Consider the following 24,439-nt stretch of genomic DNA (forward strand, 5'->3'; position numbering starts at 1 on the left):
ATTTCTCTCACTGTCGCAGATCTGTGTTGAATTTGCAATCTGTGGTCTCAAAAGTTTCCACTCTAATTTACACGGAGGATATTGACTTTACTCTCCCACCCCCACAGATCAAGTACTGTACTTATTTTCTGAAAAGTTGCACATATGCAAACTAATCTATTTTTAGCTACTGTGTTAACCACACAGATGTTAGTAAATGCACAGATGACTACAGACATTCACACCTCTGATTTTTTTTCCATAACAGACTGGAATAAAACAACAAGATCCAGGAAGTTTAAGAACAGCTTTGTAAGGGGAAAAAAAAAAAAGAAAAGCCGCTCTGCAAATATTACGGCTTGCTGGCTGCTATTTTCCACACTGGTTTTTATTATTTTTGTTTATTGAAGTGATTCACAAAAACAAGCTAATTCAAATCTTCTGATCCAAGTCTGGTTGGGTTATTGTTGATTGCAGATGATTTCTGCTAGAGTGGGACACAGGACAGAAACAATCTCCTCTTTGTTGATGCTGTTATTTGTACAGTAATGCCCTTTATCCACTCATGGCACTGTCTATTACCTGAAGCCCTTCCAAATTTAGTACCTAATGTGTTTTCCATTTGTCCAAAGGATTGCATACAGTGTTCCTATTCATGTTTTTTTTTAAATCAGATGTGAAAAGAGAGGTCTGGTCAATGTATTTGAAAAATGAAAAAATGTCTAAACAAAAAAAGGGAGGAAAATGTGAAGAGAGAAAGAGCCAGACACACAAATGTATGTGAGAGCTGGATATTTAAGAGGGCCCCTTGCAGAGATGCAGCCTGGGGCCTAAAGAAGGAAGTGTCCTCGCCCTGGAATTAAACTGTTCCAGGAAGTAGGGATGCTTTTGTGTCTGTCAGGGAGTGGTGACACAGTGTGTGTCACTGTCTTGTGTTTAGAGTGGGGCTGCCTCTAAAGTTCACACTCAGCTGTCAGTTTCCTTCCAACATGTCCATCACGTGCTTTGGGGGCACGGTTAACGAGTGATTGTTCTGGGTCACGGTTGTCTTGGCAACGCCTTCGTGGAAGGCGGATGTTCTTAAAAAGAAACATCCTTGAAACAGTCTCTCCGACTTGTCCCAAAGACATGCAAGCTGCAGCCACGGAGACCTCTCTGAAATGAAAAAAATTATTTAAACGTGTGCGCGTTAATGACACAGCAGGAATGCAGGAGCTGGCGTGCCAGGAAGAGGGGTCTGTGTCATGAGAGGCAAACGCACACCAGCTGCAGGGGTTATGGACAGAAGCAAAGACCAAGAAGCAAAGACCAAGGGAGACATGGGAAATGTAGTAACGGAGGAAGCCATTCCCAGCTGCCAGTGGGGTGGGGGCATGCATATGTAGTTTTTTCTCAGCCTTCGTGCAGGGTGCATCACACATGGCTGGTTTGTGTGTCTGTGTGTGTTTTAGCATGTGGTGTTCGTGCAATTTGTTGCACCCACTGTGGGCTTTTTTTTTTTTTTTTTATTCCCTAACAGGTGGCAGATGTAAACATACTGTTCAGCTTGACCGAGTAACCAAATGATAATGAAGAAGGAAAAATGATTGGCACTATAATGATTTCATTTGTCTAAAGTGGATGATTTAATTATGGAAAAGTACTTAAATGAGGCTTTTGCATATATCCATTCTAATTTTGGAGCCTGGGGTTCTTTGGGGGGCATCTGCATCTATTTTCATCAAAAATGGTCTGTTGTAGACAGCAGGCAATATGTTTGGGGTTTTTTTTTTCCCTTTACTTCACCATAATGCTAATTTCTGGCTTTGCATTTTTGTTTTTTCACTCTACTTGAATAGTAGAACTCTAGAAGAAGCATCAGAAACCAAGTGTTTAGAGCATTTTGAAGGCTGACATTTTGGCATTGGCGGATAATCGGCCCATAATTAATTACATAAGTAAGAATTATTGTTATATTCTGCTGGAAGGGCCTTAAAGAATACCTCTAGGATATAGTGTGGCATTAAAAACTCCTACTCTTGATGAGTTCACGATGCAAACACACCCCTTTTTATTGAAATGACTTGCCCCAGGTTCATATTTGTGTCTGAGCAAGCACAAAATAAGACTGCATGCAATGCCAACCAGCGAGCATCAATTCAACCAAAAGAAAACAAGAGAAGGAAATCGGTAGAGTGTTTACGCTGTGGCTTTGCAGCTCTTTATATGCTACCAGATCAATGGGTCTCATCTATTTTTTAAGCACTGCCTGTTTGTTTTTTGTTTTTTAATGTCTGGCTTATACTTCTCGACTCGTCGGCCTCTGCTGTCTGCTGCTGCAGTGCTGCATCATGTTTTACAAAGTTTGTGTGGGTGTGTATGAGCCCACTGCAGCAGACCACCTGAGCCCGTGTGTGTGTGTGTGTGTGTGTGTGTGTGTGTGTGTGTGTGTGTGTGTAGTTGGAAGTGTTGGACGTAACCTGATCTCTTGAGGGAATGGACAAGACTATGGATTTCACATTTGGGCCGATGCCCTGAAGGAAGCAGGGACGCTGACACATCGTTGCTGTGTTTCTGTGTAAGCGAGAGTGACACAGACAAATAAGAAGAGACTTGCCCATGTGCGTGCTCGCTGCTTCAAAGTGACGTCAGCTTTTTCACCAAGCGCATAAATGACTATATTATGAAGTGCTGATCGACTGTATGCTTTGTGGTCATGGCTACAAACAGATGTTCAAACACTGTACTAACAATGTAGGTTGTTACAGTGTATGTGAGGCCTGTCAGCACAGAGATGTGCGTGTGTGCTTGTGTGTTGCCATGGCAGTTTCTCTTTGAATAGATGCAGGGCAGCTGAAATTTGGCTCGCTCTGATGCTGGTGAGCTGTTGAGTCCTCGCACCTTACCGCCCACCAGTGTGACCGTGCATTTTCACACTCCCTCTCTTTTCTAGTCTCACTTTCTCCTGCTCTTCCTCTCTCCATCTGTCTGCTTCTGACATCCTCCCCATCTTTCTCCTCTCTCTGTCCCCCATCTCTTTCTCTGCCCCTCCTTCCTAACTGGCTGCGTAAGCCGGAGTGGTTGAGTGATCCTGAATGCACTCAAGCGTGTGTGTGTGTGTGTGTGTGTGTGTGTGTGTGTGTGTGTGTGTGTGTGTGTGTGTGTGTGTGTGTGTGTGTGTGTGTGTGTGTGTGTGTGTGTGTGTGTGTGTGTGTGTGTTCTTCCCTGCTTACAAGCTGTTGCTCGTGCTTGACTAATAACATGGGAGCTGTTGTTTCGGCCAGCCCCCCCTCCACAATCTAATAGCTGGCTCCGTTCCTCCATTATTATTGTACCCATCCATCATTCCTTCTCTGCTCTCTCTCCAGCCTGTTAAATATCTCATATAACCCCCCCCGCCACCCACCCCCAACCAACCAAGTAGTCCGTCCCCTTGATGTGCTTGCTTTCATGTGACACATGCCACTTCTTATTCGTGTTCTGTTTTTGACTTATGTTTACAGGACTGTCTCAACATTTGAGACGATGCTGAGATTTCGGTGCACATTTCCATCAACGCTATCTTGTGTTTAGTGCTGCCGTAGTCGTGTGTGAAAGAAGGCTGTAGCCCCACTAGTTTTAAAGCCTAAAATTTACCATTATGTACACAGGCCATAGATTTAACATACAAGCGCAAGTTTACTTTTTTTTACATTTATTTTAGGAATTTGCAGCTTGAATACAGGCGTTTGGATGACTCAGGGCAAAATATGAAAAAAATACTTCATTAAAAACAACAATATAGAACGTAATGATGTGGTAGTCTAACTTACACATCTGGCAGTGCTGACGAATCAGTCGACAGCAGGTGGTGGGAGTGTTAGTTTCATTTTCAGGTATTACTGGTGCTGCTGGTCATGACATCAGTATGTAAACACTCCTTGTGTAGCATAAAACAGAAACTATCACAAGTGAGGCTTATTTCTATTTTGACATGGCTCTTAGTTTAATGTATCTTCCTTGTGTAGTGTACAGCTTTGAGTGTTCCCCATGCCACAAATAAGGAATGAGCTCCACCCATACTGTATGTCCCTCACCCCTTCTTAAATTAAACCTGTAATCATCTTGTCACAAGCTTTCTTCATTAACCTTTAGGGCTGCAGCCACGCTAAATTTTCCCATTCATCATGGGCAAACAAGCACAGTGTGTTATGTCGTTTTCTGAGTCAGACATCACAGGCTACTACAGGTCAGCCAAGGCTGACAAACCAGCCACACCTAGTTGGACTTTTGGTCCAGCCACTCCCTTGTTCAAAGAGTTCTTTTACTGGCACTTAGAAGTTTCCTCTTTTCCTTCTTTTTACTTGCATAATGCCCACATGTTGACGCAGGGATGGCAGCTTCTGGCTTTCATTTCTCGTCTCCTGGTGTGACTTTGTATATGAAGGGAGGGGACCAGGGGGGAAAAGGCAAGGCAGGGACAGAAAGCAGGGATGGGAGTGGAAATGAGCAAATAATCACCATCTGCATGGCAAATGCAAGCCTGGAAATGACACGCACTCGCAAATTTACAAAGAGATTTACTATTTTTCGTATCTATTTTTTTTTATATCTTAAAGGTAGTGAAACCAAGCATTTGTCTGCTCCAGGCTTTGTTCTTTGACAGAAGACCTTATTTCAACTGTCAAGCCACAAACAAGATTGCAAGACGCGCTCGAAAGCGCCTATTGCCTTCAAACGGCTACAGGATGTCATTATGATATTTTGACACTTGGCTTTTCAGCGTGGTGTTTTTACTGTGATGACACAAACACATGCATGTGTGAAAGGTGAATCATAGTCTGACAGGTTAGAAGTGCAGCTTGCACCAGATGATGGTCTGACATGAGAAAAAGAAGAGATGTTTGCATGAAATTTATTTTAAAGGAGAGGGTGATTTTCAGAAACAATTGATTGAATTGATTTTCAATTAACATGTAGTTTCCCTTTGTAAGTGCCAAGAGTTTGCAAATGAGCTGTATTACATGGAACAGACGGGCCTTACAACTGCTGAATTTTTAACAAGGAAGGCGATCACCAGGAAACCTGCATGAGGCTGTTTTTGTGTTTATAGATTTGCATGTTTTTATGCACTACAGTGCTAGAATATACAGCACTTATTTTATAAATACATTGCTAAAAAAAGAAACTTTTTTTTTTTTAATCAGAGTGCAACATCAAGTCAGTTAAACTTGTGGGATATTGATCTGGTAAGTAGCAGAGGGGGTTTGCTCATCAGTTTCAGCTGCTTTGGTGTTAATGAGACTAACAGCAGGTGCACTAGAGGGACAACAATGGCCCGACCACTAAAACAGGAATGTTTTTTACAGTTAGAGGTCACTGACTTTTTTCCCTCTCCATCTTTTCTGACTATTTTTTCACTAGCTTTGCGTTTAGCTACGGTCAGTGTCCCTACTGGTAGCACGAGGCGATACCTGGACCCTACAGAGGTTGCACAGGTAATCCAGCTCCTCCAGGATGGTGCATCAATTTGTGCCATTGCCTGAAGGCTTGCAGTTTCTCCCAGCACAGGAGACAGATTTCAGGAGACAGGCATTTACTTTAGGAGAGCCTGACAGGGCCGTACAAGACCCTTAACCGATCACCAGGACCGCTGTCTGCTCCTTAGTGAGCAGACATGCAAGAGCTACAAAATGACCTCCAGCAAGATGCTGGTGTGACTGTCTCTGACCAAACAATCAGTAGCAGTGCAGCCTGAGGGCTTGACTTCCTCTTATGGGCCCCTATGCTCACTGCCTGGCACCATGGGGTTTGATTTTTAGGATGTCTTTGAATTCAGCCCTCTGTAGGTTGATAAGTTTAATTTCCATTAACTGCTGTGGTATCCTTTCGTTTCTAAGAGATTACCCAATCCATATCGATATAAATAAGGTGGATTTAAAAGTGGCCTATCAGATATGCATAATCACATGGTTTTGTGTTTGTTTGTTTGTTTGGTTTTCCCTCTAGATTCCTTCACTTTTTTTCCACACACTACATTCCCCAGAGGTTATCAGCAGCATTTACAGCACCGGGACATGCATTAATATTCCCAGGTCCGATGACAGAGTGTGTTTGGAGCTATTCCTGTCTTTGGGTGTTGTAGATGCTTTGTCTGCTTCCTCTGTTTCAGCTTTGTTTGCATCTGCCCCCAGAGACCTTTATCGGCATGAGCATTTTGTGTCCCATTAAACTCTCAAGAATTCCCACTCTCCATTTAGAGCCAAGCACCACGACAGTGTGGGCATCGCAGAAATTCAGAGTTTGTTATTGTCACGCTGTTTCTGGTTTTATTGCCTCATGTTTCACATTTTGCCGTATTTTGAAATGGTGATATAATGTGTTGAGAATATTTTTAGATGAGAGGTGTCAGACACTGGCGTTAAGCTATTTTTGCAAAGATCGTTTGAGAGAAGAGAAAAATAGCGGTGAGGAATAGGTGGCTTTGGAGATGACCCCTACACTCCTCACTGCAACATTTCAGCACACATACAGTTGAGGCTTGGTGGAGTTTTTTGTCCAAAAATAGCATATTTAGAAGTACTTGGGGAAACATTCAGTCAGTGGAGTATCTGGTCACAACAGTGTTTACACAGCTCGAGTCATTTTCCACCTCCCAGCCCTCTTGACTTCCTGTGCGATGGAAATATGAAAGGCTTTATTTGTAACTCAAATGTTAAGAGTAGTTGATCATTTGTATGTCGACTGCAGGCAGGACAGGTGCTGCTGAAGCTGTCGGTGCATTACAGTCGGCACTTGTTTTCCCCTTCTCTCGTACTTTGAGATCATATGAATTCATAACTTTCACAAAATAACTCTTGATCTTAATGTAGTACATTTTCATCTGGATATTAAGAGAATAAAGACCCAAGACTGCAGCTATTCCTGCATATTTGTGCTTCCCTACAGGGTTTAATATTGTTAATTAAACAACAGTTTAACATCGAGTTTTCATATTGCTCCCTTTCTAATCCTCTCGATACGCTCTGATCTGGATGACTTGGACTAAAGATAGACACGTCTTTCTCTTCCTCCTCCTCCCACATACTCAACCTCCTCAGCGCTGGGTGCTTACTGCGCTTTCTTTTAACAGTTTGAGATTTTTGTTCTTAGAAAACACTCTGCATGAAGAGATGAGCAGCCACTGCGAGTTTACATGAAAACCAAAAAAAACAAAAAGAGACTCCAGAAGGAGACTCCACGGGAAAAGGCCTTTGACCTTTATTCTTTCACCCCAGACCTCTGAGCTACCCAGCAGTCACACGAGACAGATGAATGGCGGTCATGCTCAGACAAGACAGACGGGACCATGCAGCATCAGCAGGGAAAAGGCCACGGCTGGTGTTTAGTTTGCGATGATGCCTGTAGGAGTGCATTTGCAGACTACATACACACGCATATATACACAAACACAACCTCCTATCCCCGTGTCTCTCTCAGGTCATGCTCCATAAGCTTAAAAGCAGGGCCTCAGGTGGTAATTCACTTAAACCTGCAGCAGCATCTTCTGCTAAGGCCGTGATTCCATTAGAATGACAGCAGCTATTTCCAAAGTGCTCTTTGTTTTTGGCTCTGCATCGTTTTTGCTCTATTTTTACTCTTTCTGCATCTGGACTGAATACACACCTACAGCATATCTATATATATTTGTACTTTTAGGTACAAATGCCTTTAGGTCAGGAGATGCACACGCCTACAGTACAGCCAGGGCTAATCTAAAGAAGGGCATCAAAAAAGCCAAACACCATTACAAAAAGAAGGTAGAAGAACACTTCTCCAACTCCAACCCCCGACGCATGTGGCAAGGACTCCAGACCATCACAGACTACAGGACCACCAAACCCTCCCCCGCATCCTCTGATGTCTCCTTCCTCAACGAGCTCAACAACTTTTATGCTCGTTTTGAGCGAGGGAACCCCACAACCACAACCAAAGCAGACGTGACGCCAGACCACCAACCTCTGACTCTCTCCCCCACCGATGTAGGAGCGGTGCTGAGCAGGATCAATGTCCACAAGGCTGCAGGCCCTGATGGCATCCCCGGGCGTGTTCTCAGAGCGTGTTCTGGGAAGCTTGCAGGAGTGCTCACAGACATATTCAATCTGTCCTTGGCCCACGCTGTGGTACCGGCCTGCTTCAAATCCACCTCCATCGTCCCGATACCCAAAAACTCCAACCCATCTTGCCTCAATGATTACCGCCCAGTAGCACTCACCCCCATCATCACTAAGTGCTTAGAGCGACTGGTCCTAGCACACTTCAAATCCTGTCTCCCCCCCACCCTGGACCCCCACCAATTCGCATACCGCCAGAACAGGAGCACAGAGGATGCAGTCTCCATCGCACTGCACTCTGTCCTCTCACACCTGGACAACAACAACACATACGCCAGAATGCTGTTTATAGACTTCAGTTCAGCATTCAATACAATCCACCCCTCACAACTCATCAGGAAACTGACAGACCTGAGCATCAGTTCCCTCACCTGCAAATGGTTACTGGACTTCCTGACCAACCGCCCCCAACATGTCCGGCTGGATAACCGCTGCTCATCTACAATCACGATGAACACCGGTGTACCACAAGGCTGTGTGATGAGCCCTTTCCTCTATTCCCTCTTCACCCACGACTGCAGACCGGCTGATGGTTCCAACACCATCATTAAGTTTGCAGATGACACCACGGTGATTGGCCTCATCAGTGACAACGATGAGGCCGCCTACAGGGAGGAGGTGGATCGTCTGGCTGAGTGGTGCGACAGAAACAACCTGCTGCTTAACACCGAGAAGACTAAGGAGCTCATCGTGGACTACAGGAGGAATGCTGACCCACATCCTACCCATCCACATTAAGGGGACGGCTGTGGAGCGTGTGAGCAGCTTCAAGTTCCTGGGAGTCCACATCTCCGAGGATCTCACCTGGACGACCAACTGCTCCAAGCTGGTCAAGAAGGCTCACCAGCGCCTCTTCTTCTTGAGGACTCTGAGGAAGAACCACCTGTCCTCAGACATCCTGGTGAACTTCTATCGCTGCACCATCGAGAGCATCCTGACCAACTGTATAACAGTCTGGTACGGGAACTGCTCTGCCTCGGACCGGAAGGCGTTGCAGAGGGTCGTGAAAACTGCCCAGCGCATCGCCGGAGCACCACTTCCTGCCATAAAAGACATCTACAGGAAGCGGTGTCTGAAAAGGGCTGGGAAAATCATCAAAGACCCCAGTCACCCATCAGCATGGACTCTTCACCCTCCTGCCCTCTGGGAGGCGCTACAGGAGCCTCCGGACTAAGACCACCAGGTACCGGAACAGCTTCTTCCCCACAGCTGTCAGACTCCTGAACTCTGCCTCCTGACATCTGACCCACGTTAAACTCATGGACTGAACATACACACACCCACAATGGACAACTGTACCCTCAAACACACAATAATAACATGGACTGAACCACCACTCACAACCACTAGCACTTTATATAGCCTCTGTAGAAACTATCTACACCCTCACTTATCTTAACTGCACTACTGTATAGCTCTGTGTAAATAATCATTCTGTACATTCGATAATCTTTAATCCTACAACTGTTTACAACTTGCATAGTTCCCATTTCTGTATAGCTGTATATCTCAGATTCTGTAAAGTTATTTATTTCATATTCTGTATAGTTTTTCATATTTATATCCTGTTCATAGCCTGTACATAGCTTGTACTCACTACAGCCTGTACATACTTATAGTTATAGAATATTCACAACATACTTCATACCGTGTACATTATAACATACCATAATAGACCCATTTCTGTAATATACTCGCATATCTATATTATTGCTAATATATATTGTAATATATCTATATCACTAAAGCACTTCTGGATGGATGCAAACTGCATTTCGTTGCCCTGTACCTGTGCATGTGCAATGACAATAAAGTTGAATTCTATTCTATTCTATTCTAATTCTATTTTAGACCTGACCACAAGTCTGTGTGTGTATGTGTGTGGAAGAGACTCTTATAAAGGACTCCAGGCCGTTTACACACAGCTGTTAAGTGTCCTGCAGTGCGACTCATTTCCTGTATGTGTATTTACATATGGAATAACCTTGGGGAATAATGGCAGTGCAGGCTCATTTGATTTTTAGTCATTTCCTCTTGCGCTCGTCTTGATGCCATAGCTTGAGATACTCACCTGATTTTACAAAATCATGGCTGTGACTGAAGGGTCCCCATATGGAGCCACATTTCATGGTAGCCAAGGAGACAAACGATTCAAATTGTGTTACGATGTAACATGTGTGGGCATAAGGGTGGTGAGGTCTGGATCTCACTTTCAACACCTCAAGGTTCTTCCCCCCCATTCCTACAAATGTACAAGTGCCACCCCCACCACTACCGCCACTATAAGTGGTATGGATAAGCTGGAGGACAGCTGGAGCTTCCTACAAGGAAAAGAGCCATGTGGGAAATTAGGAATTTTGCACATCCTGGCTATTTCCTGTTGTGACTGCCACACACGTTCATGAGTGCATGGATGTAATTTTAAGCGCACATATACACACTGGGTTGTTTTTGTTTACATACTCATTGACTCCATTCTTTCCTCCACAAGATGACAAGTTCATGTTTCTCATGTGTTTTAATGAGAGTGCCGGAAGAAGGAAGCTATCCATCATCTAAAGTATAATAAACACTCTGCAGTGACAGCTTTGGTCCGTAATACAAGCTTGTAGCACCAGCTTCAGGGTACGTCTTCTACATGCACCACATACAGTGATTTCTAGTAGTAAGCATGCTGGAATTTGTCTGAAATAAGCACCCCTCAGCTGCTTAGCTTTTCATCTTTTATCTGGTTTGCTACGACCTTCATCACATTCTAACAACAAAGCATAGCTTTCAGATCACCAAGTGTTCATTTTAGCCATAAAGGCAACGGCACACAAATACTCACACATACAAGCAGACGTTTTGCTAGATCAAAAGAACAGGGGTCGTCAGCGGGGTTAATCCCAGTTTGGTACAGTCCCCTCTAGTGACTGACACCACATAGCTGGGATAACATGGAATGACACCCTCTGAAAACATCAATGGGATTACTCTGGAATATTCCATCTGACTGGCCTGTTTTGGGGACTCCGGACTATGCCAAGACAGGAGTGCACACCAAGGGAAAAACAGGTTGAGCGTTCTGCTTTAGTTTGTTTAATATCCAGTGTTGAATATACAGTGGTGTAATATTTTTCTTTGTGTGTGCCAAGCTGAAAGTGTGCAGTAAGAAAATGTGTTTCTGCACTCGGCACTTCCTCTGGCATCTGACTGGGTATCAGAGCCATGACCTCCTCCTCCTCCTCCTCCTCCTGTGCTCAACCGTACTTTGCTTCCACTTGACAGGTCTGTCACCAGATTAGTGAACGATCTTCCTCGGTGCACATCGGCATTTGGGTGAACATATTTTTTTCACATGGACCGGAGACCATCGCATTAGAAAGAGAAGGAAATGAGGATGAATGTAGGCACACATCAAGGCTGCAGATTGTTTTGCGTTGTCAGTTGGAGCCATTTTCTGTTATGTTTGCCTCCTTCATATCATTCATTCAGTGTTTTGTCTACTGTGGCGTCCTTGTGTGTATGAAAAAGGATTGGGTTAGACATTTTAGCTTTGACTCTAGAGCGTCAGATTTCCTCCTGATTTTATTCTGATTCTGTTTAATTGTTAGATAAATGAGACTCGAGTCGGCCAGGCAAACAGATGCATGCTGGTGTTGCGCCACTTTCCATTTAACCCACTAGAGGGAGCTCTGCCATCACCTTTGACTAAAAACAGCTGGGCATTCTCAGCGAGCCAGCTATGCTTTCCATCCTATTATCCACCGGCCTTTAACAGCACATGCTATTGCGCCGTGTGGTCTGATTAATATCTTAATTTAACAGTGATCTGTGGGTCTCCAAAGAAAAGAGTGGTTTTTTTTTTTTTTTCTGCAGACATGAGGAAGATGCTCTGCTCCTCCCTCTGTGTTGGCTCTTGAGCTGGTAGTAGAGGTCCTGGGCGTGTCAGTGGTGCACAGCACACAAGACACCACAGGGTGATCGCACAGCACAGGGTGCCCGCTAGGGGTCTGCGAACGGTTGTCATGGTAACAGGCAGTGAGGTTGGCATGAGATTAAGTTGTTTTTGCGTTTTTGTTTTGTTTTTTTCCCCCTCTTTCCTCATTTAGATCATTCCTGCTATGTGGGTGTGACTTGTAATCATGTGAAATTTTCTGCTTCTTTTGCGTGTGTGTGTGTGTGTGTGTGTGTGTGTGTGCGTGTGTGCGTGTGCGCGCGTGTGCGTGTGCGCGCGTGTGCGTGTGCGCGCGTGTGCGTGTGCGTGTGCGTGTGCGCGCGTGTGCGTGTGCGTGCGTGTGCGTGTGTGTGTGTGCGTAGATGGACCAGGTATCTGATGATGAGTTGGACCATGGAGCAGAGGAAGACAGTGACAAGGAGGACCAGGACCTGGACAAGATGTTTGGAGCCTGGCTGGGAGAGCTGGACAAGCTCACACAGGTTAAAATACAAATACTCTCACACACACTAAAGGGGTGGTTTGTTACACAGATGTAGACAGAGCACCGAGAAAGGATGGGGCTGTATCCATAGCAACCTTAACACTGCTAATCCTGTCTCCCTTTACTGTATCCTAGCAACTCCACTCCCACCACCACCACATAGTATTTGTGCAGGTCTGTGGGTAACTGAGGAGTCTGGCAGGCAGACGAGGTTGTTACGATGCGCTTTGACTGTAGTGTCAGAGTGTGAATGTGTGTTTTGCAAATGTGCATCTTATGAGTTTCGTGTGTGTGTGCACATTGCAGAGTCTGGATGATGGCAGGCCGCAGAAAGCACTGCAGAAACCTCCTCTCAGGCAGGAGACGAACATGGCCAACTTTTCCTACCGCTTCTCAATGTATAACATAAATGGTAAGATCTCACTTCAGTATAACAACAGAACAGAGATGCACTTATTAGTATAACCCTCTCTTTGGCAATAACTCTTGCTTTGCTCCTTGCAGAGGCGTTGAACCAAGGTGACACAGTGGACCTGGATGCCCTGATGGCTGACCTGTGCTCCATCGAGCAGGAGTTGAATACCATTTCCAAACCAAACTCAACTTCTCGCAGCCAGAGCAAAGGCCAGCAGAGGGCAGCTGGAGGGCGCAGTGCTAGCACTAAGCACACAGGCACCAGTGGAGGAGGAAGCAGTGGAGGTAGTCCTGCTGAATTATGGGCTTTTAAAACAAAAAGTGCAGTTCCTAAACAATTTGATACTCATTGTGAAGAAGTGAGACTGTTATCATTTGGTATCCTTTCAGATAGTACTCAATTGTAAGGCATGATGTCTGAGATTGTTGTACAGCAGTGGCTTCCAGCTTGCAGCCCAGTCAGATGAGCTCAAGAGCCCTTCCATCACTTCCACCTCATCTTCATTTAACCTCATTTTAAACTTGATCGGGAATGTTTCATCTGTTATTGAACCATCACATTCAGTTTACCTGCTAGCCATATTTTACACCATGGGTGGCCCACATAGAATATAAGAATAACCCTTTATTGTCATTGTCCATGTACAATCATATTATGGGTTCTCCACACCAACTGTGCAGGAATAAAATATAAATAGTAAGACAGCAGGAATAAATAGCCATCAGGAGGAATATATACAATGCAGCCCACTTTAATCTTAGGTACGCTGGACCTGTGGAACTCCCCTTTCTTTAACTACACATTTAAAATCCCTGAAATATCTTAATGTAAGAAAAAGTAGGGCAGTATAAGCTGTAAAACTAAAGTCTGAAATCTTCAAAAGCCATCGAGCGGGCCAGATTGGAGTCTTTGGGGGGGGGAATTCTGTTCCCCTGGCCTTATATTGACACCCCTGCTCTACACTGCTGGTTTCCACCTTTTTATTCATGCTCTTAGCTAGCTTGTAGTTTTTGCTGTTTATTCAGCAGCTGTATTTGTATTCCATATACATACTGCATTTAGCAAACAAGTTCAATTACTTATCCACATTTTAGGCTACCTATATCAACCATTTTTTCATGTTTAGGATTTTGAAATTGATACCATTGGTAATCTTTCCATGTCCCCCCTAGCTGCAACACAAATATACCCCCTGTGGTTAGGAAACACTGCTGTGCATCAAAAAGAAGGAAGTCTTTGTGGGATGAAACAAAAGTGTAAAACTGGGGTTGAGAGAAATAAACACCTGCAAAGTTATAACAGAGAGAGAAAAGGTGAAGCTTTGTAGAAAACGGTCAGTTTTGTTGAGAACTTTCTTGTGTCAATATTTAATTCAATCAAATATTAATTTCACTGTCAAATTGAAACCCGCCCCAACAGGAAGTGCAAGCAGCAGTACTCGAGCATCACCGGCCAACACTGTACGAGGTGGCAGCGCCACTGCTCGCCCCGCGGCCTCTAACATCTCCCTAGATGACATCACCTCTCAGCTAGAGAAGGCCTCCCTGAGCATGGATGAAGCGGCACGTCAGACGTCCTCCTCTTCCTCCTCCTCGTCCTCATTTTCCTCCAGCACCATCCGGCGGCCCTCGTCCGGATCGTCCGGCGGCGGAGGGCAGCATCGGAGGACTGGTTCGGTCGGTGCTGTCACCGAGCAGGACGCACCATCCCAGCGGTCCAGTGTGAACTCAGCATGTGCCTCAGCTTCGAGCATGGACTCCCTGGATACGGATAAAGTGACAGGAGGAGAGGTGGAGAGCCAGGGCAGCCCAATCTCACAAGGACAAAACCAAACCAATACAGAGGTACGAGCCACACTGAAACACACACATAGACGTATCAGACGGTTTAAATGAGTCTTTCCAGATGTGACGGTAAGTGTAATGTACACAAGGACTGCGGTCAGTTCAGTTTGTAAGTCAGGAGAAGTGAGAAAGTACTAAGCATAGACCTTAACGAAGCCAAGCATGTTTATACACACATACTGATTGGAAGGAACTGCATGCCTGAAGTCTATCCAAAGTAAATGCACAATGCAGCCTCTGTATTGTGCATTCGATGCTGTCGGTGAATGCATTGCAATCTCAAGTGTGACTCGGATTACAATGTCAACACCTACCTATTGTTCACTAACAAAAGCAATGCCGTGGTCGGACGGCCATGACAGTCTCTCGCATGTCCCCCCTGTTTTCGCCTGCATGTGTTTACACTGTCTGTGTTTGCATCCTTTCTTATATCCACGGCCTCTGTCCTCACACACGCACACACCCCACCTGCCTGCACCCACCCGACTTTTCCAGCATGTCACGCTACGACGAGCCAACAGTAAGCCGGCCAGACGGCAGCTTGACTTCACCTCGCGAGAGGGCGAAGTGGATCGGGCCACCGTAAGTGTGTGTGTTTGTGAAAGATTGAGAAATTTCTCCAGTTGGTGTGCACAGTTAATTGTTTCAAGGTTAATGGACGTTAGGTGCAACAGAATTTTTACAATTGAGTTGTCGTGTGTGTGTGTGTGTGTGTGTGTGTGTGTGTGTGTGTGTGTGTGTGGTGTGATAGCATAGCTGTGGAGTCTAGGTTTCAGAGAATATACCGTGTATTCACGCTTTTCTCTCTCATAATCATTGCCTCTTTTCCAACAGCTGTATCTAATGACAACCATCGCTGCTGCGCATTAATGAAACCTCCTCTCGCTTCCACGCTTCTCTGTACAAAAACAGATCAAAACACTTGTGATTAATAAGCCTCACAGAATCACCTGGCACTGACTTCTCTATATTTTGTCTCTTCTTCTGCTCTTATCCTCCCCCCCATCTTCTCCTCCACCCAAGCACTCCTATCTGGACCAAGAAACCTCGCTCATTCTGAAAAGCATAGCTGGAAAGCCTTCTCACCTCCTGACCAAGGTGACTTCCTCATACACTTTTTGCTTTCGTTCCTCTCCTGTGCATTCGTGTTTGTGTCTGTGTGCATTGCTCCTGTCTTCTGCTCTGCTCGTCTTTTTGGTAAAGTCCATGCTGAGAGTGATTATAGAACAGAGGATTTTTTTCAAACATGCTTCCACATGTGGTGTTTTGTCTGTGGGCCTTCATTTTGTTCGATCCTTCTTTCTAACTTCATGTTGCTGGCTTTTGATTTGCACTCAGTCTTCTCTGAGCAATAAAAGCTTACAAGGGGAAAATTTATTAATGTATTAGCATTTATTACACAGTATTAAATCATTACTTTTAATATTTTGAGTTGTTTAGAAGTCTGAAACAGAAACCAGGGCTTGCAGGGCTTTAAATGGCATGATTTGTTGCCTTTGTCTTATTTTGAAAGGTTCATCTGTGCTTTAGAAAAACTGGTTACACAAGAGGCAAAACAAATGTGAACAAAGTCTACTTGATAGATTTCTCTGTGGGTTTTGGTCACATGTCACAGTCTTCAGCAGATGGAGCTTGCTCACAATGAGTTTCTCGCATTATAGAGACTAAACCATTACTTGATTCACCCATAGTTGAGATAATAACCCTACGTGCTAGCCAAAAGTGGAATTTGTGTTTAACTGAAAAAACAAATCTAAGTTGGACTCCAGCTTAGTTTTGTTATTCAAATGTCTCTATAATCCAAGTCGTGTCTGATGCTCCCATCACCTCTTTTAACCTCTGAGTAGATGCTTTGGCCGCTGCCTTTGGCTTCTTTGCAAAGTTTATGCTGAGCACATGTGTGCATATTTGTAGTTTGGAGCTCATTGCTTGTGAGTTATCCCACCTTTAATACACAATGCATAGCAAGAAAGTACAAATCAGCTGATTCCAAGTTGGTTGGATATTAAATCCTTAAATTCTATAATGCTGATTAACTAGAAGAGAATGTTACAGTGTGTGTCTTTAGAAACTGAAAGTTTACAGTGCATTTTTCCACACAGAGATCTCCATTAGTGGCTGTTGGCAGTAAATTGTGAGCCCTTTCAGTGATGTCCTTTATTATTTGAATATAATGGGTGCCGGCAGCGACACTGTCAGCTCATCTGCCCTCTAGTTTTAGAGCTGGATATAAGATTTGCAGTCACCTTATCTAAGAAGCTGGGAAAGAAAAGCGACTGGACTTCTTTAAGTTTTTTGATGATCATGTTCATCGTCACATGAGCTAAGGTGTGAAAAAGGGTTATTATCAGCAGAGGTTTTGGGTGGACCTTGCCTCACCCTATCATGTGACCTGTTGCGATCGACTGACGCAAGATACGAGTGGGCGTTAAGCCGTCCTTAATTTTAGGTGTTAGACAGTTGGTGCTGTAAGCCATCCCCTCTGTTCGAGGATTGTCGTTCACATTGGACATAGATGGCTTCTTTCGCTCCTCTTCCATCTGTCTTCTCTGTCCAAAATGTGGACATTGGGATCCTTTAGATGCAGACGTACAGCTGAGTCTTGTCCTCTCGAGGTGGCTCTTCTATGTTGTGCCATAGACAAGGACATGTCCCCCTAGGGACATCCACCAAGCTCCTTAGAATACCAGGATAACTGAGATGCTACACGGACATAGTCACCAAATCTTTTGGATTGATTCAGTGGTTCAAAACATTGGTGCCTGTTGCTGTAAACAGAGCACTCAGCTGTATATTATGTTGTTGTTTTCTTTTAAGGGGAGAGGAGTGATAGCCTGCATCTTTACAGGCTGTGAGGGGGTTTATGTGTTAGTGTTACACTTTCCACCAGAGAACAGAAGAAGGCGAGCCGCGATCGCCTGGACTCACAAGTTTTCTCCCTCTCCTCGCTCGTGAATCAGAATACTGAATGAGCGCGGGATGCTTGGGAACAAGCGAGGCGGGAGAGAGTGGAAAGACATCAAAGGAAGTGGCTGCCAAGATTTTTTCTTTCTTTTTTTCTTTTTTTCTTTTTTTTTTTTTTACAGACTAGGCAGAAGAGCTTTTTTTAAAATTGGCTCTGGTGTGGCTCACTGTGAAAGTGGAAGGGTAAACGCCTGTCGAATCGGAGTCGGTCTAATGTCTAATAAAAAGCAGGGAGTATGTGTCGTGTAGAGAGGGAATAATAGATGAGAGAGCGAGGGGGGGGGCGGGTTGTCCACGCTGACATTTCTGGGGCTGAACCCACAGTGGGACTCAAATTGACTCCCGACTGTAATCTGTACAACTCGCGTGACCTCTTGATCACTGTTGCTCTTACTCAGTCTTATACACACACACACATTGGGGTGGGTAAAAGCCTGCCACTATGTGTTGGCCAAACACACTCTTGGTTTTAAAGCTTTAATGTGTGTGTGCCCTAGAGTCGGTCATGTGGTAAAGGCAGTCTGGGTCAAGGAGCAGGCAGGGGCTTCTTGAGATAAGAGGCTTGGGGAGCACTTGTTAATACCCCTCACCCTCTCTCTTTGAACACACATGCTCGTGTGTACACATGACTTCAAATATTCAGCACCTCAGCTTCTCATTCACCCACTCTCTCCGTCCTTGTCTCTGTGAGTTAGCTTCAGGGCCATAGTCGGTCATGGTCTTCCCCCCGCCTCGTCCCGATTGGCTAAAGGGTTCAGGGTCCTTTAAACGGAGTTTGCTGGTTGGGCGGCCCTTCCTCCTGGTACCTTTTTTTGTGGGGATTATGCTCCCCTCGATTGGGTACGCTCCCAAACCCCTGCATCTGCTGTAAAGAGAGGAAACGAGTGATGGAGAGGGGAGGAAGCAGGAAGGGGGAGGGGCATTTTCCTCCCTACTGTCTCACTTGGCGTTTTAGTCAAATTGTGCTCGTCTTGGCCACACATGTCTGCGTGTCAGTGAACCCATGCCATCGCTAAAGTCCTCGCTCGGCACCGTCTCAGCTAGCTCGACCGCTGTCATCTCTGGGTGACGGCAGATGTGGATGCAAGGCGGACTTTGATCGACTGGGAATCGCGCTGGAATAACTTTTTGTTTTTTAATCTTGGTGTGAAAGGTGGCAAACAGATTTTTGTTCATTTGAGTAGAAGAAATCGCTTTTGTCATATTTTTAAATCAAGTTACGGACACATCTGGATATTTCCCATTTTGAGCATTTTGGGGGGGGGGGTTGCATCTTTAAGTTGGCTGCATGGATGCTCTTTGAGCTGATTCTACATTCATCTGCAGCCTCTCACCCTTGGGGGATCTTCTACTATTGTCTCCCCTTCTGCTGTATAGCATGATCAAAAGAAACCGCCGCAGCTCCACATGAATCCGGCATGAAACCATATACAGCAAGCGGAGCACCATTTTTGAGGAGCCAATGCCGCCACGGCGTCTTTTATCATAATTGCGTCTATTTGTCTAATTGAACAATCACGCTAAAGTAATAAAACACACGTGGAAGCTTACACAACCTGTAGGAATGGAGGTGATGGCATCTTGTTGGAGGGGGCAGGTAAGCAGCCTGGAGCATGGGGGAAATTTAGATTTCTGCCCGTGACACAAGGCGCCATCATTCCAGATGCTTTTTTTCATGAAGTTGTGCATAGCTGCATGTGTTATTCCTGCCAAAGGAGTGACGGATGTATGACGAGGATGAGGCTATAAAATCAAAAGGCATTTTTAATGTGCGTGCTGTATTAACACACTCCTGTGTGTTCATCTAGGAGGAGCAAGCTGCCAAACTGAAGGCGGAGAAGATCAGAGTCGCCCTGGAGAAAATCAAGGAGGCACAAGTCAAAAAGGTAGGGCTGACTCTTAGAAAGTGCAGGGATATGAAGCCCTTCTGACTTGTCTTGTCATATTTTGTGCACGCCGCATTTCTTTGTGAACTTCATTCACAGCGAAGCAGTGAAGCATGCAGAAAATAGGTCATTGCAGTGTTTGATTATGTGTGTGCGTCTGCTGGAGGAGGGAGCAAGGAAGCGGAGACGGGCTTCAGAAAAATAACGCAGATCCACATAAGACATGTTATTTATCCCGCGTATGAGCTGAACAACAGGAGCGCCTTGCCGCACTGACAGTTTGCTTCCACTGCGAGGTCGATACGGGACTCCTCACACAGGCAGGCCTTTTGTCCCCCCCAGGCCGGTGAATGAGCCGTCTCTTTGAATGAGACCAATGCCATTTAACAGAATGGTGTCCTTTTTTGCATGCAATGAATGGTTGAAGCCCAATAGTGTTACAGCAAACAGAGCTAGAGTATGGCTAGATAAAGGGTACTGGTACAGACAGGACACGAGAAGGGAAAAAACCTCAGCTAACACAGGAGAGCTTTGATGTGCTAAATTATTCGTGCCCTGTTGTCGGCGTTTTACACGACCAGCAATGATTTGAATTTCACCGAAGCAGTTTGACTTCATCTGGATAAGAAATGGATCTTAAAGGATTTAGATGTTAGATTTAATTTAACTTTTTTCCCTCTGAGTGGTGGGGGGGGGGGGGTCTCCTGTGAGAAATGTAGGTCAGACTCCCCCCATGTCTGAGACTCATCGCTGTCCCTGCGTTCTCATTGGTCTGCGCTTCACTTCAATCATCCATACTGGCACGCGATTGGACGTCGGGGTCGCAGTGGGAGGTGACATGCAGGAGGGTCAAGGAATCCGGGGCTTTATTTGGTTTCACACATCGAGGCTGCGATTGTGTGATCCAGGATTTGGCACGTGTGCGAGTGTGTCGCGTTCAGATTAGTTTAAGCTTTCGTGTTCTGGTTGCTTAAAGATGCCCAAACTACAGCCATATTCGTAGTCATGTTTAGTGGCCATATGTGGGACATGGTCATGATCTTCATGAACACATGATAAGATGTCATTCTTTCACTAAACTGAAGCTACAAATTGGAAAATGTTCAGCTTTTATACAAAAAAAATTACTAAAAATCTCGTGCGAGTTAGAATTTCAGTGACCTCAACGTAGAGGTCAGAGGTTAAGTTTTCTGAAAATCTTTGAACACAATAAATTGAGTAAGATTGCTCCCAGGATTTTCAAATTGATACCATAGGTGTATCTACTGAAATACAAAATGTGGGGTGGGTCTACTGATCTGTAGGTTGGCGATTTAATCCCTATCTGCTCCAGTCTGCATGCCAAATATCCTTGGGCAAGATACTAACCGATGTATCCACTAGAGTATGAATGTGTGTGAATGTTGGATAGTAAGCACTTACAAGCTTTTAAGAATGGTAGTGTGAATGATTGAATGAGGCATGTTAAAGAGCTTTGAGTGCTCCGGGAGAGTAGAAGAGCGCCGTATAGGAATCATCCTGTTTACCATTTAAAAATCTCAGAAGAGTTTGAATTCCAGTGACCTTGACATGAAGGTTAAAGGTCAAATTTCCTGAAGATCACCTAAGACTTCCTAATTCTTAGCATCTACTAGGAGGCTGAGGGATACCGTTCCCTCCGCATTTTCCAAAGCTGGGCCTTATTGGAGTATTTGCTGGGCTAATTCTGGCCCCCAAGCCTTATGTTTGACCCCCTCCCGATCTGACGCATGCATGACGATAAATCTTACATATTGATATCATGTTTTGACGTTTCCCTCTTGGCCTTCCTCAGCTGGTGATCAGGGTCCACATGTCCGACGAGAGCTCAAAGACCATGATGGTAGACGAGCGGCAGACAGTCAGGCAGGTGCTAGACAGCCTGCTGGATAAGTCCCACTGTGGATACAGCCCTGACTGGTCTCTGGTGGAAACCATCACTGAGCTGCAGATGGGTAAGGGAGCAATCGCCTGAGTTGAATAAACATTGTTTATGGTTTTGCTTCAATCTGCGCTTGTAGCATAGGGTCGAAGTTCAGGGGTTCTCGCAGCATAATACACAAAGTAATATGTAATAGTCACGGCCCCAGTTCCAGGGCGGCAAAAGAAACCTGTTCTCGCCTGTTCTTCATTACCTGTTCTCGCTCCTCCTTTTTCTCAGAGCGTATTTTTGAGGACCACGAGAACCTGGTGGAGAATCTGCTAAACTGGACCCGGGACAGCCACAACAAGCTCATGTTCATAGAGCGCATTGAGAAATACGCCCTCTTCAAGAACCCTCAGGTGACCGCCCATTACGTTAAAGCTACACACGTATAGTGGCGTGTTCAACAGACCGAGGGGCAGATAACATCCTCTCCTCTTTTAACTGCTCTGCGTTCGGTGTGCAAATGCCGACTGTGTATGTTATACGCGCAGAAGCATTGTTTATGCATGCTGAGTGCCTGCATAGAGCCAGAGAGTGAATAACAGTGTGTGTGTTTGTGTAGGAGTGTCAGAAGTAGGTCAAAGCAAGTGAAAGTGAATAATTTATTTACACATAGGATAAGGTGAGACTTTCTCCCCCTCCCATCCCTCCACTGACTTCACTGTTTTACTCAATTGCTTCCAGAACTATTTGCTGGGGCGGAAGGAGACATCAGAAATGGCCGACAGGAACAAAGAGGCTTTATTAGAGGTAAGATGGTGTTTTATAAAGCAAACCGCAGACGTTTGTATCATTCCTGCTAATCTGGAGCGTTACTTAGATGAATTATTTAATGGGTTTTTGTGCAATACTTCAGGAATGTTTCTGTGGTGGCTCGGTGTCTGTGCCAGAGATCGAAGGCATCTTGTGGCTCAAAGAAGATGGGAAAAAGTCATGGAAGAAGCGTTACTTCCTCCTCAGGGCTTCGGGGATCTACTACGTCCCCAAAGGCAAAGCCAAGGTCAGTGACGGCTGGTGTACGATCATGCTACTCGGACGCAGAAATGAAGATTAGGAACAGAAATGTGGCATTTAGGGTTATGAGAAGCAGATCCACTCATGATTTGTGGCATTTCCTGTTTGGTTTTGATCACTTTGAAGAACAGCAGTTGTGTGCGTGGCGTTTGAGTGCACATGCTCCCTTTTTAACACCACCATCCTCCCAAGTAATTTTCAAATTTTAACACTTGCAGTTCACAGTGGCACCATGGAGGCATTTATAAGTCCCATAGTACATTTCAGTCCCAGCTTTGATACTGAATAGGGCATTCTAGATGTAAGGTAGACCTTTAATAGCATATACACACAAAACGTAGACAAATGAAGGACTTTGCATAATTATTTCAAGCCATTCTGCAACTGCTTCACTCATGCACTAAAACAGCGTGAGTGAAGCTCCATGTTTCTATACAATTACAGCACAAACGTGGTGGGTAAAATTCAGTTTCTTCACACAGAGCAGCAGCAGCCAACAGCGGTCTCTTTAAGGTCAACCACGCATCAGTACATGACACCGTCCCCTGCCTCTCTTTCTCCACAGGCATCCAGAGATCTCGTGTGCTTCCTGCAGTTGGACCATGTTAACGTGTATTACGGGCAGGACTACCGCAGCAAATACAAAGCTCCCACTGACTACTGCCTGGCCTTGAAGGTGAATCCCTGTAACTGCATGGTGAAACGTTGCGTTGTCCTGATTGGCCTGCAAATAACAGCAGGTCTTAATGTTCCTCCAGAGACCTAAACCGGCACAAATGAGCACTTGGCTAAGAAAGCTACAGATGATGTCCAGTTCTGTGTGTGATACAGATCTTGTAAACACATTTTGCAAGTCAAATAATTAGATGTCTGCATATCTGAAGAAATCTATAACAAGAGAAATGAGGCATGATAACATGGGTGGGATGTACACGTGTCCTCCTTTGCATCTGTTTAAAGTAGAGGTTTGAACACATCAAATGGTTCTTGTAGTCCCCAGAGATATGCAGTCTTAGCGCTTCACTGTTACCCCCATGCACTTAGTACCATTAGTCTGCTATTAGAAAATGTCTCTGGAGATCTTTTGCAAAGAAGTTGATTGGATTAGTTTAATCAGAATAGAAAGTTTATTTACTGACTGCATTTAATGTAATGAATAAGCACTTGTCTAATAAATTGCAAGAGGATGCTTCGATGTCAATTGCACATGTTATTTGTTTAAAAAAATCCTTTTATTTTGAATCGTTTTGCAGTGTCTGTGCAGAGCACTTAATGTTCATAATACTTGTTTTATTTGCAGCATCCACAAATCCAGAAGAAGTCCCAGTACATCAAGTATCTGTGCTGCGATGATGTGAGGACGCTGCACCAGTGGGTGAATGGAATCCGCATCGCAAAGGTTGGTTTGAAGCAGAGTTACTGTTCAAGGCAAAGAAATAAGCAGATAAATGTTTTGTTTTAATTTATGAAATGCATCTGTGTTCTTCGATCTCATACAGTATGGGAAGCAGCTGTATTTGAACTACCAGGAAGCCATGAAGAGGACAGAGGCAGCCTATGATTGGTCCTCTCTCTCTACGTCTAGCATCAGATCTGGCTCCAGCTCCGCCAGCATACCCGGTTCGCTCACGAGCTAGGCTAAGCACCACTAATGGCTCCTTTAAACGCATCATCATGTCCAGTGTATAGTTAATTCAACATGGAAGCAATTTAGCTTTAAAAACAAAAGCACTTCCTTTTTTTTTTTTAACTAAGTCAATGCTAAGTTATGCTAATTATGCTACCAGATAGAAGTGGAGCGTATTGTAAAGTGTATTCAGACATGCTCACTACTGTTAGAGGTCACTCTGAACACAG

The 24,439-nt window shown here is 44.7% G+C and overlaps 1 protein-coding gene across 9 annotated transcripts in view; it reads left to right on the plus strand.

Moving 5' to 3' along the window:
* raph1b (Ras association (RalGDS/AF-6) and pleckstrin homology domains 1b) overlaps positions 1 to 24,439 on the plus strand; it is a 42,388-nt gene that overhangs the window by 13,068 nt on the left and 4,881 nt on the right. For 5 of the 9 annotated variants that reach the window (XM_040038320.1, XM_040038321.1, XM_040038324.1 and 2 more), the window contains 14 exons: positions 12,393 to 12,512; positions 12,821 to 12,926; positions 13,019 to 13,213; positions 14,349 to 14,773; positions 15,269 to 15,355; positions 15,797 to 15,871; positions 19,546 to 19,623; positions 21,437 to 21,596; positions 21,803 to 21,924; positions 22,253 to 22,318; positions 22,425 to 22,568; positions 23,148 to 23,258; positions 23,883 to 23,981; positions 24,082 to 24,202. In XM_040038320.1, the coding sequence (XP_039894254.1) occupies positions 12,393 to 12,512; positions 12,821 to 12,926; positions 13,019 to 13,213; positions 14,349 to 14,773; positions 15,269 to 15,355; positions 15,797 to 15,871; positions 19,546 to 19,623; positions 21,437 to 21,596; positions 21,803 to 21,924; positions 22,253 to 22,318; positions 22,425 to 22,568; positions 23,148 to 23,258; positions 23,883 to 23,981; positions 24,082 to 24,202 (1,909 nt within the window). Of the gene's footprint in view, positions 1 to 3,157; positions 7,636 to 9,923; positions 11,479 to 12,392; positions 12,513 to 12,820; positions 12,927 to 13,018; positions 13,214 to 14,348; positions 14,774 to 15,268; positions 15,356 to 15,796; positions 15,872 to 19,545; positions 19,624 to 21,436; positions 21,597 to 21,802; positions 21,925 to 22,252; positions 22,319 to 22,424; positions 22,569 to 23,147; positions 23,259 to 23,882; positions 23,982 to 24,081; positions 24,203 to 24,439 lie in introns of those variants that run through there. The other 4 variants (XM_040038318.1, XM_040038319.1, XM_040038325.1 and 1 more) reach the window with 4 other exon arrangements.

This window comes from Simochromis diagramma, unplaced genomic scaffold (assembly GCF_900408965.1).
Source record: "Simochromis diagramma unplaced genomic scaffold, fSimDia1.1 OVJJ01000413.1, whole genome shotgun sequence".
Taxonomy (NCBI): domain Eukaryota; kingdom Metazoa; phylum Chordata; class Actinopteri; order Cichliformes; family Cichlidae; genus Simochromis; species Simochromis diagramma.